This window comes from Stegodyphus dumicola, chromosome 7 (genome assembly GCF_044657685.1).
Source record: "Stegodyphus dumicola isolate Sdum_Otavi_A_Nest chromosome 7, ASM4465768v1".
NCBI lineage: Eukaryota > Metazoa > Arthropoda > Arachnida > Araneae > Eresidae > Stegodyphus > Stegodyphus dumicola.
In genome coordinates this window covers 14,546,429-14,559,477 of record NC_140774.1, presented here as the reverse complement: position 1 = coordinate 14,559,477, position 13,049 = coordinate 14,546,429, and the positions used below count along the sequence as shown (strand labels likewise).

The window sequence follows — 13,049 nt, the reverse complement described above, 5'->3', positions numbered from 1 at the left end:
TCTCGGTAATTTGGCGAGATATCACCAAGTTGACAACGTTTTAGGCGACTTATTTTGTCTCCAAATTTGTCTAGAAATCGTCAAATTTGGGCACCTTTTGACGACATTTGGGCCCGGCCTCTGTATCACCGTAATATGTACTGAAATTGAATAAATGTAATTGACCACTGTGTTAGTTGTAACCGTAATTCTAGCCTCGTATTGCTTTCCCGTAATTTCGAGAAGCAGAAAGTACTAGAAATATCTCGGAGGGTGGCTGGAAACTATTTAAGGCCAAAGAGATAGCATCTGCTCTCAGTTGCTTCGTTGTTGTTCTTGCGAGTTGTTAGTTTTAAGTGAACTGAGATATTTGAGTTATCTTTCTCTTTCGACGCGCTTTGCATTGTATTGTGTTTAACGTTATTAGTAGTTCGATGCGTAACTACTGACTGTACTCTGTGAAGTCCTGTACTAGTATTTCTGCGGAATATTCCAGAACACTGAAGTGTTTATTTTGCTAAAATAAATTTTTATTAACCTATCAGCGGACCTGTGTGCATTCAATCTATTACGAACCAGTACACATGCAACAGAATCTATGTCAGAATCTATGTCAGTATACAACTCATGTTCAAGGATCCAAGTGTCTTCTATTTCATCTTTTGCTACCTTCAACCTGTTGAATAGATTTTTGTCTCGATTGAATATCTCCATGCTGTAAGCAGCACACTATACATTTACAAACATCCATACCGTCTCCATATTCGAACACGCGTCCAGTGCTCTGCAAGCGGTACCACTAACCACCATACCAATCCGATTGCAGAAAGTGCTCTTAATCCTCGTGAAGCTCTTTTTAAAACGTTTAGGGAAATTCTTTAGGAAATCTTTAGGGAAATTCTTTAGGAAATCTTTAGGGAATTCTTTAGGGAATCGTTTTCTGTTAAACTAAGAGGAAACGTTTAGTAAAACATCAGATCTGAATTTTCCTTTATTACCTCCATGTGTTACTCAATTAAACCATTTGTATATGAGATGATTCGCTTATATTTTCAAGTGCTACCGCATTGCTTTTAAAAAATTTCCTTTTTTTAAAAAATACCCGCTTACAACGTGCATATCATTCTGCTCCTCGAAACATTTCTTAACAAAATTTCTCCATATTTACAGATATCATTGAATACTGAAAAATTAGTATCATTTCAAAAATTACATTTCTAGTTAATCTTACATATTATGCAATTTGTATAAATAACAAACATTTACATACAAATCCTAGAATTATGCAATTTGTATAAATAAAAACAAAGCAAATGAAAAATGCACAATTTAGTATCATAAATTTTTATTTATAGTTTTACAAAGCTACAGTGATGCAAAATCGTAACATTAGACGATCAGCCATATTTTCGAATGTTTAATTGCTGGAAATAAACAAAACCAAAATCAACATCTACACAACTACATGATTACTTGCTTTTACATTCAAAATACCGACTATCTTACTACATTTATTCTATGATTCAAAAAGTGACCAAAAACGTTTTTTCCATACTTTAACAACATGAATGAAATTCTACGACTTTGACAAAATGAAACTTACTCTAAATTATTTATCTGAATTTTAGACGAATAAAGGAGTTAAAAAAGACTTTCTTGTGCTTGTACTTTCAATTATTCCGGTTTCTGATCATCCTGAATATTTATATGGCACTGAGTATATAAGAATTCGAATGTACTGAATAAAGTTCAAATACAGTCTCACCCATAAACCTTTTTAATATTTTCAACGGGAGTAAGCTGAAAAATTAATTGCTTAAAATAGCATACCTAAGACTAAAAAACTGCTGTGTGTATACTCCAGCGTAATAATAATTTACTTTACTCCATCTGGCAAATATTTTCATAATTTCCGCAGTCATTGGTTTGTTGCATTAACAACTTAGTATATCTGAGTACCTTACGACAATGCAATATTTCCCGACATTCTTCTTTAAAAACTTGATTATCTACATACATGGTGAGCTATACAATCTGGTGAAGTGTCTATAAACATATTCCAACTAGTGATCATTTAAGGTATGCAACAATCGAATTATTAACTGATAATCTGCAAATTAAGGCATAGAAATATAATCTGATCTCTGTTCGTAGTAATGAAAAGTACATCTTGCACAAAAAAGGTAGAGTTCTATATCTCCTGCTCTACTGGACCGATTGTCGAAACATAACTAATATTTTCCATGTCTCGAAAGCGCGACTTGGGTTATATATTAGATTTATACATGGCATTATTTTAAAATAGGTATTTTGACACAAAATCGGACTTTTTCTGAAATAACGTAACACTGTTCTTTTCAAATTTCCTTTCAAATCGACTCAAATAATTCCAAAAAAACATTAGCTCTTTTTTAAACATTAGCTCTCAAAATTTTAGCTCCTCCATGTTAATTGAAATTGGTATATATTTATTAATATCTCTTTTTTATTAAACGTATTTGAGTCTTCTTTTCACATTTCGAAATTTAGCTTCATTCCAAATAGAATTCCTCTATTTTTATGACTAATGTTTAAAATTTGTATTTTTAAATAATAGTTATAAATTTTTCGAAAAAAATTTTGTATTAAAACCTTTAAAAGTTTTACCATCATCTTAAAGTAGATATATTTCTAAGCATACCTGCAAGAGATTTTTGTTCAAAATTTCTTAAAATATACTTAAATTTACATACAGGCACGTTTTGAAATTTGGCATATTTGTTATAAACGAAAATAAAACCAAATGTGGTTTACTCACTTTATTAATATTATTTGAAAGTATGAACGATGATATTTTTTCGCTCGTGTACAATGAAAAAAAGGGAAAATAAAATAAGTTGCTCTAAATTATGAAGATCGCCAAAGTATTATTCTTGGCGCAAACTGAAAGAAATGCTCCAAAATAATTTTTTTTTAATTTCTCACGAAAAGTTACGAAATTTAATATCTACTATTCGACTATTATCGATTTAATATCTACTATCTACCATTCGAGTTGTAGAGAATCGAAGTACTAAAAAAATTGGTATATTATTTTAGAAAAAGTCTGGTTTTGTGTCATAATACCTATATTAGAACAATGCTATAATATAAATATAACATATATTCTATGTCGTGCTTTCGAGACATGAGAAACGCAAGTTCAATTTCGACAATCGGTCCAGTAGATCGGGAGATATATAACTGTCCCACTTTCCTTGTGCAAGGTGTAAATTTCAAAGAAAGAAGCATCTCAGATTTCCGTTTAATTTTAATATTTGTAACAGCATTGTGCATCAGTTATTTATGCGATAATAACTTTCGCATAAACCCTTCAATATCATTTTCCTCTCCCAGATTCTAGAGCTCAGCATCAGTGAACAAATATGGCAAAGTAGCGAGAGAGTTTTATTCCTTCACATAGTTCAGCAACACTGGTATGTCACAAAAGTATTTCAAACACTCCGGGTTCTTGATGTTATTGACTTCAGGAATCCGATTCGTTGCTACGATTTCTCGAACGATCCTTTCCATTCTTTTATTATTGAGATTATACTGAAAATAATATATTAAAAATTAGTTCTTTTGACTACATGTAAGCTGTTGCAAATTTACTATTCATCTTAAAATAATTGTTGGAAAAATTTTAAGTTTTATCATCTGGTGCTGATAAATAAGTGATATAAAATATATACCAATAAGATTCCCACTCAAGTACCTCAGTTTTAACGTCTGTAATGACTATCAAAATGGCACTCATAAAACAGTTCGTATTTTTCAGTTTGCAAATTAGTTAAATATTATGCATCTATTTATTTATCTGCTATCTGTATAGCTATCGATATGCATTACTTAATTTCCACAGTATTATTTAGCTTTTTATGTATAGATTTGATATAAATAGATAATATTGTATAAATAAATACATTCGTAATTTCTTCATTTCTATTCTTTTTGCAGCTTGTTGGATATACTGCATTTATTTTTCAATTCTTTAGTGTCCTCCGGCAACTTGTCATTATACTGTAAAGTAATACAAGACCTTCTGTCAAAGGAGTTTTCGTCATCACTGTAATTAATAAAAGAAATGCTTTATTGAACAAAGCCAATTCACAGTTGTTAAAAGAATAAATCGAATGCAAATGAAATATCATTGCCATAGAACGTATACAGTCGCCAAAAGAACGCGTTTCTTATGCTGGTGAGGGGGCGGGAACTCGATATATGCTCAGAAAAGAAATGTCATTAGTAGATTGGCAAAGCCCGAGGCACAAATGCAGATTATCTATTATTAAATCACTCTATGTTAAAACTCAGTTGCAGAAGTATCAGTTTCTTTTTGTTTAAACTTAAACGTTATATAATTCTTTGCATGCTGTTGCAAAGAATATCGTCTGCCTTTCGCGAAACTGAAACAGCAACTCCAAATAAAAGAAGTCAGTTCCGTGCGAAATCTTATCTAACAATCAAACATTCGTTATTAAGAAATGCATAAAGACCCAGTAAAAGAAATAAGTTTAAAATCAGGTTATACTCGTATTTTAAGCTATAATGGATCAGCTGAAACTTATCCAACATGCCACAGTTTTTAACACACGAGTCGTTAGTGTCTCATTGGTGACATTCAAAGATTTTACACTCATTCAGAAATTTTCAAAAATATTTCTCTAGTAACTGAATAAATACTTAATTTAAATATTTCAGTGGTGTCGTTTAGTCGGAGGGTAATTCCATACGGGAGCATTCATATGATTATCAAGTCGTCATTGTTGTCATACGCTATAAGATATTTTCTCACTCCTTCCAGCATGCTTTCGCCGTGTACTTTCGGCGCGTATTCGAGAGGTCCAGGTTTGATTCCCTTCGGCATACTTCGTAAGTGCATAACTGTATAGCCACCGAGGAAATGTTTTGCCACGTGATTTCCTGTGCAAAATAATTAAAGCATCGTGGATTTCTTGTGAAAATTTTCAGAGCGAAGTTAGATACAATAGTCTTAGCCTTTGTATATTATAAAAAAGTCTTTATGAAAAAGATGTTCTATAATAATAGCCATTACAAAGGCCATTAAAAATATTTAATTTATTTTATATATAACGTTGAATGTTAACGATAGATCATTCGCAGATCAGATCAGATCATTCGCAATCAGATCATTCAGATCAATCAGATCATTCGCAATATGTCTTTTGAACCTTACGCTTTCAAAATAAATTATTGCAAGCATTGAGATAAGAAAGTAATAGATTCATTGTAACACTTCTTGAGTCATAAGTTACAAAAGTCAGTCTCAAGCAAGTCTTGTGACTAGCTTGAGTCACAAGTTACAAAGTTTCTCGATACAGAGAGCGATAATATACCATGAACTTTAATCCGAATATCAATGTGCGATGAGTTTCATGAAAGTGAAATGTTGACGGTTAAATAAACTTACCAAAGGAAAGCACTGCAAGATTTTCTAGTAAAACGATAGAAGTATTTATAGGCCTTACATTTATAACTGCGAAACAAATGCAAAATAAAATGTAAACAACAACACCGCTCATATGAACAATTTAAAAGATTCACCGTCACAAGAGCAATAGAGCTCATTGGTCCATTTTTAAAACCTCTCCGACAGTGGCGATACTGATGTGCACTTGTAAATTATACGTCCCGGTGAAGGCATTTTCATTTTTTACGTTTTTATTATCAAAAACTCTCATCACTGTACAAGGCCTAAAGGTTGAAATAAATTTGCATCAGCGTAAATGTGCAGCTGACTCAGTAAATCTGTCGACAAATACCTTCTCATAAGTGACTATAGTCATTTTTCAGTTTTTCACTGCGTGATTTGCAATACTTGAAGTAAGGACATACTATCCCAATAGATCCTTTTTGACACACTGTAATAATTATCACTGTAATTTTTTGTTTTAATGTTTTCGATGAGCTTAACAGTCAAATTCGCTGGCCATGAAAATTTATTTTAAGTTTTTATCTTTTGCTGTGATTTACCAGCTCTTATACCAATTTAGTATAAATCTGAACAGTTAGAATATTTAGGCAAAATCCTGAGATCAGTTTCTGTGACGTATCAAGGTCTGGTTGCCTAGCAATGAAGCTTGGCGTATGAAACTTATTACCATAAAGCCCTCGTCTGAACGATCCAGAATACTCTTTAATGCTGAGTCAAATTTGTTATCAATGAGTGACCTTGAGAAAAAAATTCTTAGCAAATAAAGAACAGCCTAGTTAGATTTGATATTCGTTGGAAATAAACTCATTTAAAAAAAATAGTAGTTCTGATATTAGTAAACTCACAGCTAGGCTACTTAAGACAACCTTTTTCTCCTCGAAGAGCTGTCCTTAGCTCTGTAATGATGACATCTGGAAAATGCTGATTACAGTTATTTTTAAGCTAGATAACATTTTCTTCTCATAATGATCATTTTCTAGTTTTTCGCTGCATGATTTGCAGAATTTTTATATTCCTGTATTTTTCTGTCCCACTAGGTCCTTTTTGGCATTCAGTAATAATTGTTCTCTCTCAATGCTTTCGATAAGATTGAAAGTCAAATTTGCTGGCCATGAAAATGTCACATTAGGTTTAAAAAGGGATTCTAAGTTACTTACAATTTCGTCTTTAATGCTTTAAAATGCTCTGTGCTTTTTTTAATTACCGATACTGCAAAATTATGAATTTTATCTAAAGACTACCTCAGGGAAAAATGTGAAAATTTGTTTTAAATTTATGCATCACAGTTAAGTATAATTTTTTAAAGAACCTCCCTAGCTTCGTTTCATATGTATGTTATAAATAAATGTGAGGTTAGATATTTTGTAATGCCAGATGAATTCCCGTATTAGAAAATTTCGTTTCCTTGCTGCTGTGTTTCGTTCTACTTTCATTTAAAATAACAATAGGGATTAATTTAAGCAGGAATTCAAAAAAGTATAATTTATATTTTGACAACACGTGCAAACAAAAAACGAATTGTAAATATTTCGTTTTTGTATGCACTCTTTGCATAATTCAGTGATATTTATTAATACTTACAGGAATGTCTGGTACGCTCAGAATGACCTCAGGCACGCAGTACTCCCACAACTCCTTGTAGATAGTTGAGGCAATCTTTTCCTTGAGTTCTGGTGTAAATTCGTAACCATCCTTCAACATGACGAAGAGGACGGCTCGGCATTCACCATCACCTCGGTTTTGACTCACACATATGTAATCCATGATCTCTTCCATTCCGTGGACTGCAAATAAATGTTCACACCAGTCATACCAAGGCAAAGAGCATTAATATTACAAATGTTTCCCTGGCCTCACAGGCAGAACTCACGATCTTGCAATTTTACGCAGTATAGGGTAGAGCGTTTTGATTACCAATTTTAAAAATGGTACACTAAGCCCTAGAGATAATAAAACTCCATATTTTTATGTCGTCCTTCTCGCTACTGTCTTCGATTTACTTATATATGCAATGTACGTATATTTAATTTCTGCGCTTCATGTGCATTTGATAAAATTATTCTTGAAACAAATTGCATATGCAAAACGAATGTGTTTCGGAAATTTTTCTAAATGGAGAGGTGTTTATACTGTTATAATGCGGGGGCGGGTGGTAGCGTAAGGCTTCTAGAAAGAGCTTTGTGGCCTTGACTATCAGTAGCCGTGCTGCGCTGGCCTATTCGGCATCGTGTGTTTCTGTTGTAGGGAGGTTTATTGAAACGATGTCATTCGCGAAATCTCAGCTGCAGTAACACTCAACTACCAAGAGGACGGAAGAAGCAATTCCCACATGTATTGTCTCAGTACGAACACATTAAAGAATTCTTCCAGGTCACTTTATATCGAGTTTCAGAGACATTCAGTGGTTCGCGAGGTACCTCGACTTATCAAAAAGGTTCTTCCCTTAGGAACATTGAATGATAAGCTGTTTGAAACATTGTCCTTCAAGCTTTAGCAAACGCCGTATCCTTCAAGTATCCCTAAAGGAAGAAGAGTGGGCAGGAAGTGTGGAAAAGCTGAACGAATGAATCGGGAGGAATGTGAATGCAGACTAGATGTCCTTGGCTGTGTTATGCAAAGTGTCCGCAACCATTTTGTGCAACGTGTTGCGAGCCGTGTTGCAGTCTTATGCAGTGATGTGCAGTGCATTGCGTCTTGTTCAGTGTAAACGTGGTAGTCATCTGGCAGACAAAGTGTTTCCCAAATAACTAGCAAATACACACGAAACGCAGTAATAACGTCTACGTGCTATGAGTGTAAATGGACAACTGTAGCGAAAACGTTGACATAAAATATTTGGTGTTTCGTTGTCTCTTTAGCATCGAGTGTATTAATTTAGGTAATCTAAACTTTTCCTCCCTATCCTGTGAAATAAACACCTTCTATATGAAATTTCACCTTGTTTTATACTAAGGTCAGAGAAATGTCAATGTTCCCTAATGAAATTTTTAAATGTCTTAAGGGAATCCAGGTGTACCATTCACACAAAATTTCCTATTTTTCGTTTATACTGCCAGCTAACGGTGAGTATCTACGCGATTTATATTGTGAATCCGGTAAGGATGTAATATGCAATCTCCTGCTTTTAAGTTACTTTGAGTTTATCATTCGACTTGTGGAACCAATTACCCAGGGTCCTCCTATGTTTTTGATATGGTTTCTTTAGTATACTTTTTATTGCATCAGAACGTACCAAAGATAGCTCCCAGTCTCGCGTATTCTCATGCGGCACCTTCTGTATTCTTATATTACTCGAAGTGACATGCCAATTCATATAACGTATCCATGTCCAGGGACGCCGAATGTGTTGTCGCTAGTCGAATATTCCCACGTAGATGTCAGGATACAAAATTGTACCAGTTGAACACACTGTGATTCATTTTCCCAAAAAAGGTCTGGAATTTCCCTTAGGAAGTACTATAGCGCCAGTTATTACCACTTTAATTTAATGGAATTAAAATTTTAAAAAGTTTAATTAAAATTAAAATTTTAAAGAGTTATAAGTTACTTAATTAGAGTTTAAGTTACTTAATTAGAGTTTAAGTTACTTAATCGTTTTCATTTATATATTTCAAATCATTTCTACTTATTTTCACATTTAAAAACAGCGTTTTAATGGAGCCATCTAAAAACATAAGTGGTAGATCATTGCCCAAATGGCTAATTAATGGTCCACTCCAGCATAGCGGAAAATAAATACCTTTTAATTTTCATTGTGGTGTAAAATCCTAATTTTTATTATTACTGCGCAATGTGTCGTTTCATATTTCGTATAATTGTCTTTTGTAAAATGTAGGCTGTAAATTACCTGTATATCTTAAATTTTTTCCAATGTTTTTTTAATCGTTAATGAATAGAAAATCTAAGAGAAAATTGGAACTTACTGGCAAAATATACATCCGTGGCACCAAAACGTTCTGAGTTTTGTTTCAGAGTGTCGTCGCTAAAATATAAGTTTCAAAAATGAAATTCAAATTGAGTTATTTTACATTTTCTAACATCATAAAATCATAGCCGAAATATATTAACTTAAATTATTTAATTATCTTGCGTGTATAGACCTATAGTGGTAAGCTGAAAAACGTGACTGCATTTTTGATGCAAAATGCAATCATTTTACACCTAATAAAATAACTCTTCTTGAGGGTTTTCTCTTTCTTATAGAATTTTTCTGTAAGAAATGCTTATAGACTTTTATTAATCTATAACATAATAAATCGTTTATTACTCTGGAAGTCTAAGAAATTCTCATAGACGTACTGCTTTTTCTTATGGACATTTTTTCAATAAATGAATTAAATTTTCTTTTTCTTGTCGAAAAAGTATTTAAAACTCTTGTAAAATAAAAGAGTATGATTGCCTTTTGAAACTATACGTGATGATCTTAACCTAATACATAAACTCGTCTTTTGGGTTCCGACTACATTCTTTGCTTTTTTCTCCCGTATGCTAAAACGTTTTTATGTGCAGTTTAGAAAAGTAAACAATTAAAGTTAACCTAATTGTGAAATAGTAAACTGTCTGCAACTACGATGACAATGCCTTGAGAAGTATTAAATAACCTTTTCAATACTCTGTCATAACACTACATATGTATCCAGAAGAAATCGAAACACAATCACTAAAGTGGGCAGGAATGTAGTCTAGTAAGGTATATGCAAATGATTTAAATGTCGACTCCAATGGGGCAAGTGTAAGTGCTTTATGTGCATATGAGATACGCAGCTGGGAGAGATTAAAAGCATTATTGCTCGTGCCGTACGGCTATTCAAGCGAATCTGTCGACATGGATGGACAGTATTGTGACTAGAGATAACTCTGACAGGTAACTTGCTGCAGTACGAACAGTTGTGGAACTTTGAGAAGGGGCGTATAGTAGGCTCAGGGAAGTGGGTTGGTCGAGCAGTCGCATCGGCCGCCATCTCTGTCGGAACAATACGGTAGTTCCTTGGTGTTGGAAACAATGGATCACGGGATAGTCTACCGTCGTGGAAGGCCAAGTCGTCCCAGCACCACAAATGAGCGCGAGGATCACGCAATCATGAAAGCGTCCACCTCCCGCCCAAATAACATCGTTAGCATCGATACGCCTCCATTTACCACCTTGCAGGTATTCGGTGGTATCAAGCGAAACCATTCGGAGACGACTGGTCAACGCTACTGTATGTTGCCGACGTCCATTAAGACGCCTACCACTGACCCCACATCATAGTCAGTGTCGATTGAATTCTTACCGAACTCGAGCAAGCTGGAGTGTAACCGACAGAGGCGTATAATCTTCAGCGATGAATCCCGATTCAGTCTCAGCGCTGATGACTAACGCACGCGCTTGTGGAGGCTACCAGGCCAGCAGTCCGATTCGGAATTTGTTGTCGAGCGACATACGGCGATTAGACAAGGTGTGGCAGTGTGAAGAGGGATTTGTTAGGACATACGAACACCTCTAATCGTCTTTCAAAGCACTGTGCTGGCTCCCAGTTATGTAGATGACATTTTAACGTCAGTTGTACTGCCTATGCTATCAGGTCACCCAGTGTCATTTATCAGCAAGACAACCCTCCTTTACATACTGCGCGACTTTCCCAATAACGTCTTCAAGGATATGACGTGCTCCTGCCAGGTCACCACACCTCTCGCCAATACAGTACGTTCGGGACATGCTTAGACGGTATATAGAGTCTTAGCAGCCGAACCGGAATATTGGCTAATTAACTGCCTAGTTGCAATGTTTACGGCATGATCTTCCCCAGGAGGTCATAGGTGACATACTTGATTCGATGCCACGGCGTGTTTCGGCTTCTATGGCTGCCAAAGGTGACTAAAGTAATTACTGATCTGTACCCTTTTCATGCCATAACTTCTTAATAAACCGATCTTTTGTTCTGAATTTTTAATAATTTTTTTATCTCCTCATACACTACATACATGTTAAGTTTCCTCATACACTTATAATTCGAGTTAGTAGTTCGTTTCCTTCTGAATGCATATACGAGTATTTTTTGTGACAGAATGTATTTAATTTTGAAATGAAATGGAATGAGCAGCCCATCTTTACAACCAAAACCCCGCCACCTGCAGTTGTTTAAAATAACATAAATTTAAAATTCAAATTCAAGGTAGTGTAGTCAAAAATTACTAAACTATTATACTTAACATTTGGTTAAAAGATATTTTTGTATACATATACTTACGAACCATGTATTTTCTTAGAAAACCGCGTATTTTCTTTAAAGAAGCAATTAATTTAATTTAAAAACACTTATAGAATCTTAACACTGGATCTACCAATAAGCCTCAGTTAGACGAGTTTGTAATTGTTTTTATCCGTGTAAAAAAGTTACGGTAATTTTAGTGTTAACAGACTTTTTTTCCAATGGCGGGACCTTGCTTAGAACGGCATTGGCCACTACTAAGGCCAGAAGTGGTGGCCATTTTATTGTGAAGGCACCTAATAGGCCATCACCGTTACCTCCTATGAAGGGACAGTTTAATTTTTTCATCCATGCCTTCTCCGGTATTCGAACCCTGGGCCTTCGGTATCGCAGTCAGGCTTCCCTAACCACTTTACGGTCTGGGTGGCCGTATTAAGAGGCAATGTCTGACCGTGTTACCAGAACAATCTTCGCTGATACCAAGTGTTCTCTTAAGCAATTCAGTACCTCTTCTTGAATTACTCATGATGATTAAAGAAAGGTATTTATTTCCTCAGAATAAAGTAAAACTAGCACTTTCCTTTTATTCCGTAATGATATTGCTAATAAATAATCTAATACTTTCTTCTCAATCGTATCTCCCCGTACTAACTGAAACGTCTCGACACATTGAATGGAACACAATGACTGCAGACTGTTCCTTAGTCTTGAACCTAACGCTTCGTGTTTACGCTTTAGGCACGTAAGATTGACATATAATCATACGTGGCATATCCCTTGCTCTGACGAAAAGCCGTCCGTTAAATTATTTAGTATCTATGTTCTAATTTTTTATTTGGCACCGAAAAATAGTTTCATAAATAAGGGTTTATCATGATTCAATATGAAACTAGCTTACCCATCATTTTGATGGGTAGCCATAGAGATAAATACAAATCATACAGAACTTTGAAGTTAAAGGGGTGAAAGGAATATTAATTTATGTATTCGTCTCATATTGCATTGATAATTGCCAGCAAGCATAAATAATAAATTTATTAAAATAATGATTTTTGTAATTTTGCCTATGAAATCCGAAATTCATGAAAATGACGGGTCCCGTACATCTAGTGTTACGCTGACTCAGTATTTTAAATGGTGTGTTTTTAATGTTGGCTAAAAAATAGCTAAATCCTTAATAATCACTGATGGAGCTGGACTATAAGACCTAAACTTCAGGCGACGCTACCAAAAGCTCTAACTGCAAAACATTCAAAACTCTCGATAAAAATATTCAACCACTTAATTTGCATTCTGGTGAGGGCTACCAAAAAGCGAATTTACATCGCAAGTTCAATCATAATAAATGTTTAGTTAACATAAAATACTTTGCAAATTCCTTCTAACACTTATGAGTGTTTCTT

At 34.4% G+C, this 13,049-nt stretch overlaps 1 protein-coding gene across 3 annotated transcripts in view; it reads right to left on the bottom strand.

Moving 5' to 3' along the window:
- Positions 1-1,307: 1,307 nt before the first annotated feature.
- The window catches only part of LOC118183306 (acetoacetyl-CoA synthetase-like), a 57,393-nt gene continuing 45,651 nt past the window's right edge, over positions 1,308-13,049 (bottom strand). Inside the window, exons 16-18 of one of the 3 annotated variants that reach the window (XM_035352794.2) lie at positions 9,379-9,437; positions 7,037-7,239; positions 1,308-1,403 (exon numbers count right to left, since the gene is read on the bottom strand). In XM_035352794.2, coding sequence (XP_035208685.1) covers positions 1,377-1,403; positions 7,037-7,239; positions 9,379-9,437 — 289 coding nt within the window. In that variant the 3' untranslated portion in view covers positions 1,308-1,376. Of the gene's footprint in view, positions 3,553-3,853; positions 4,067-7,036; positions 7,240-9,378; positions 9,438-13,049 lie in introns of those variants that run through there. The other 2 variants (XM_035352793.2, XM_035352795.2) reach the window with 2 other exon arrangements.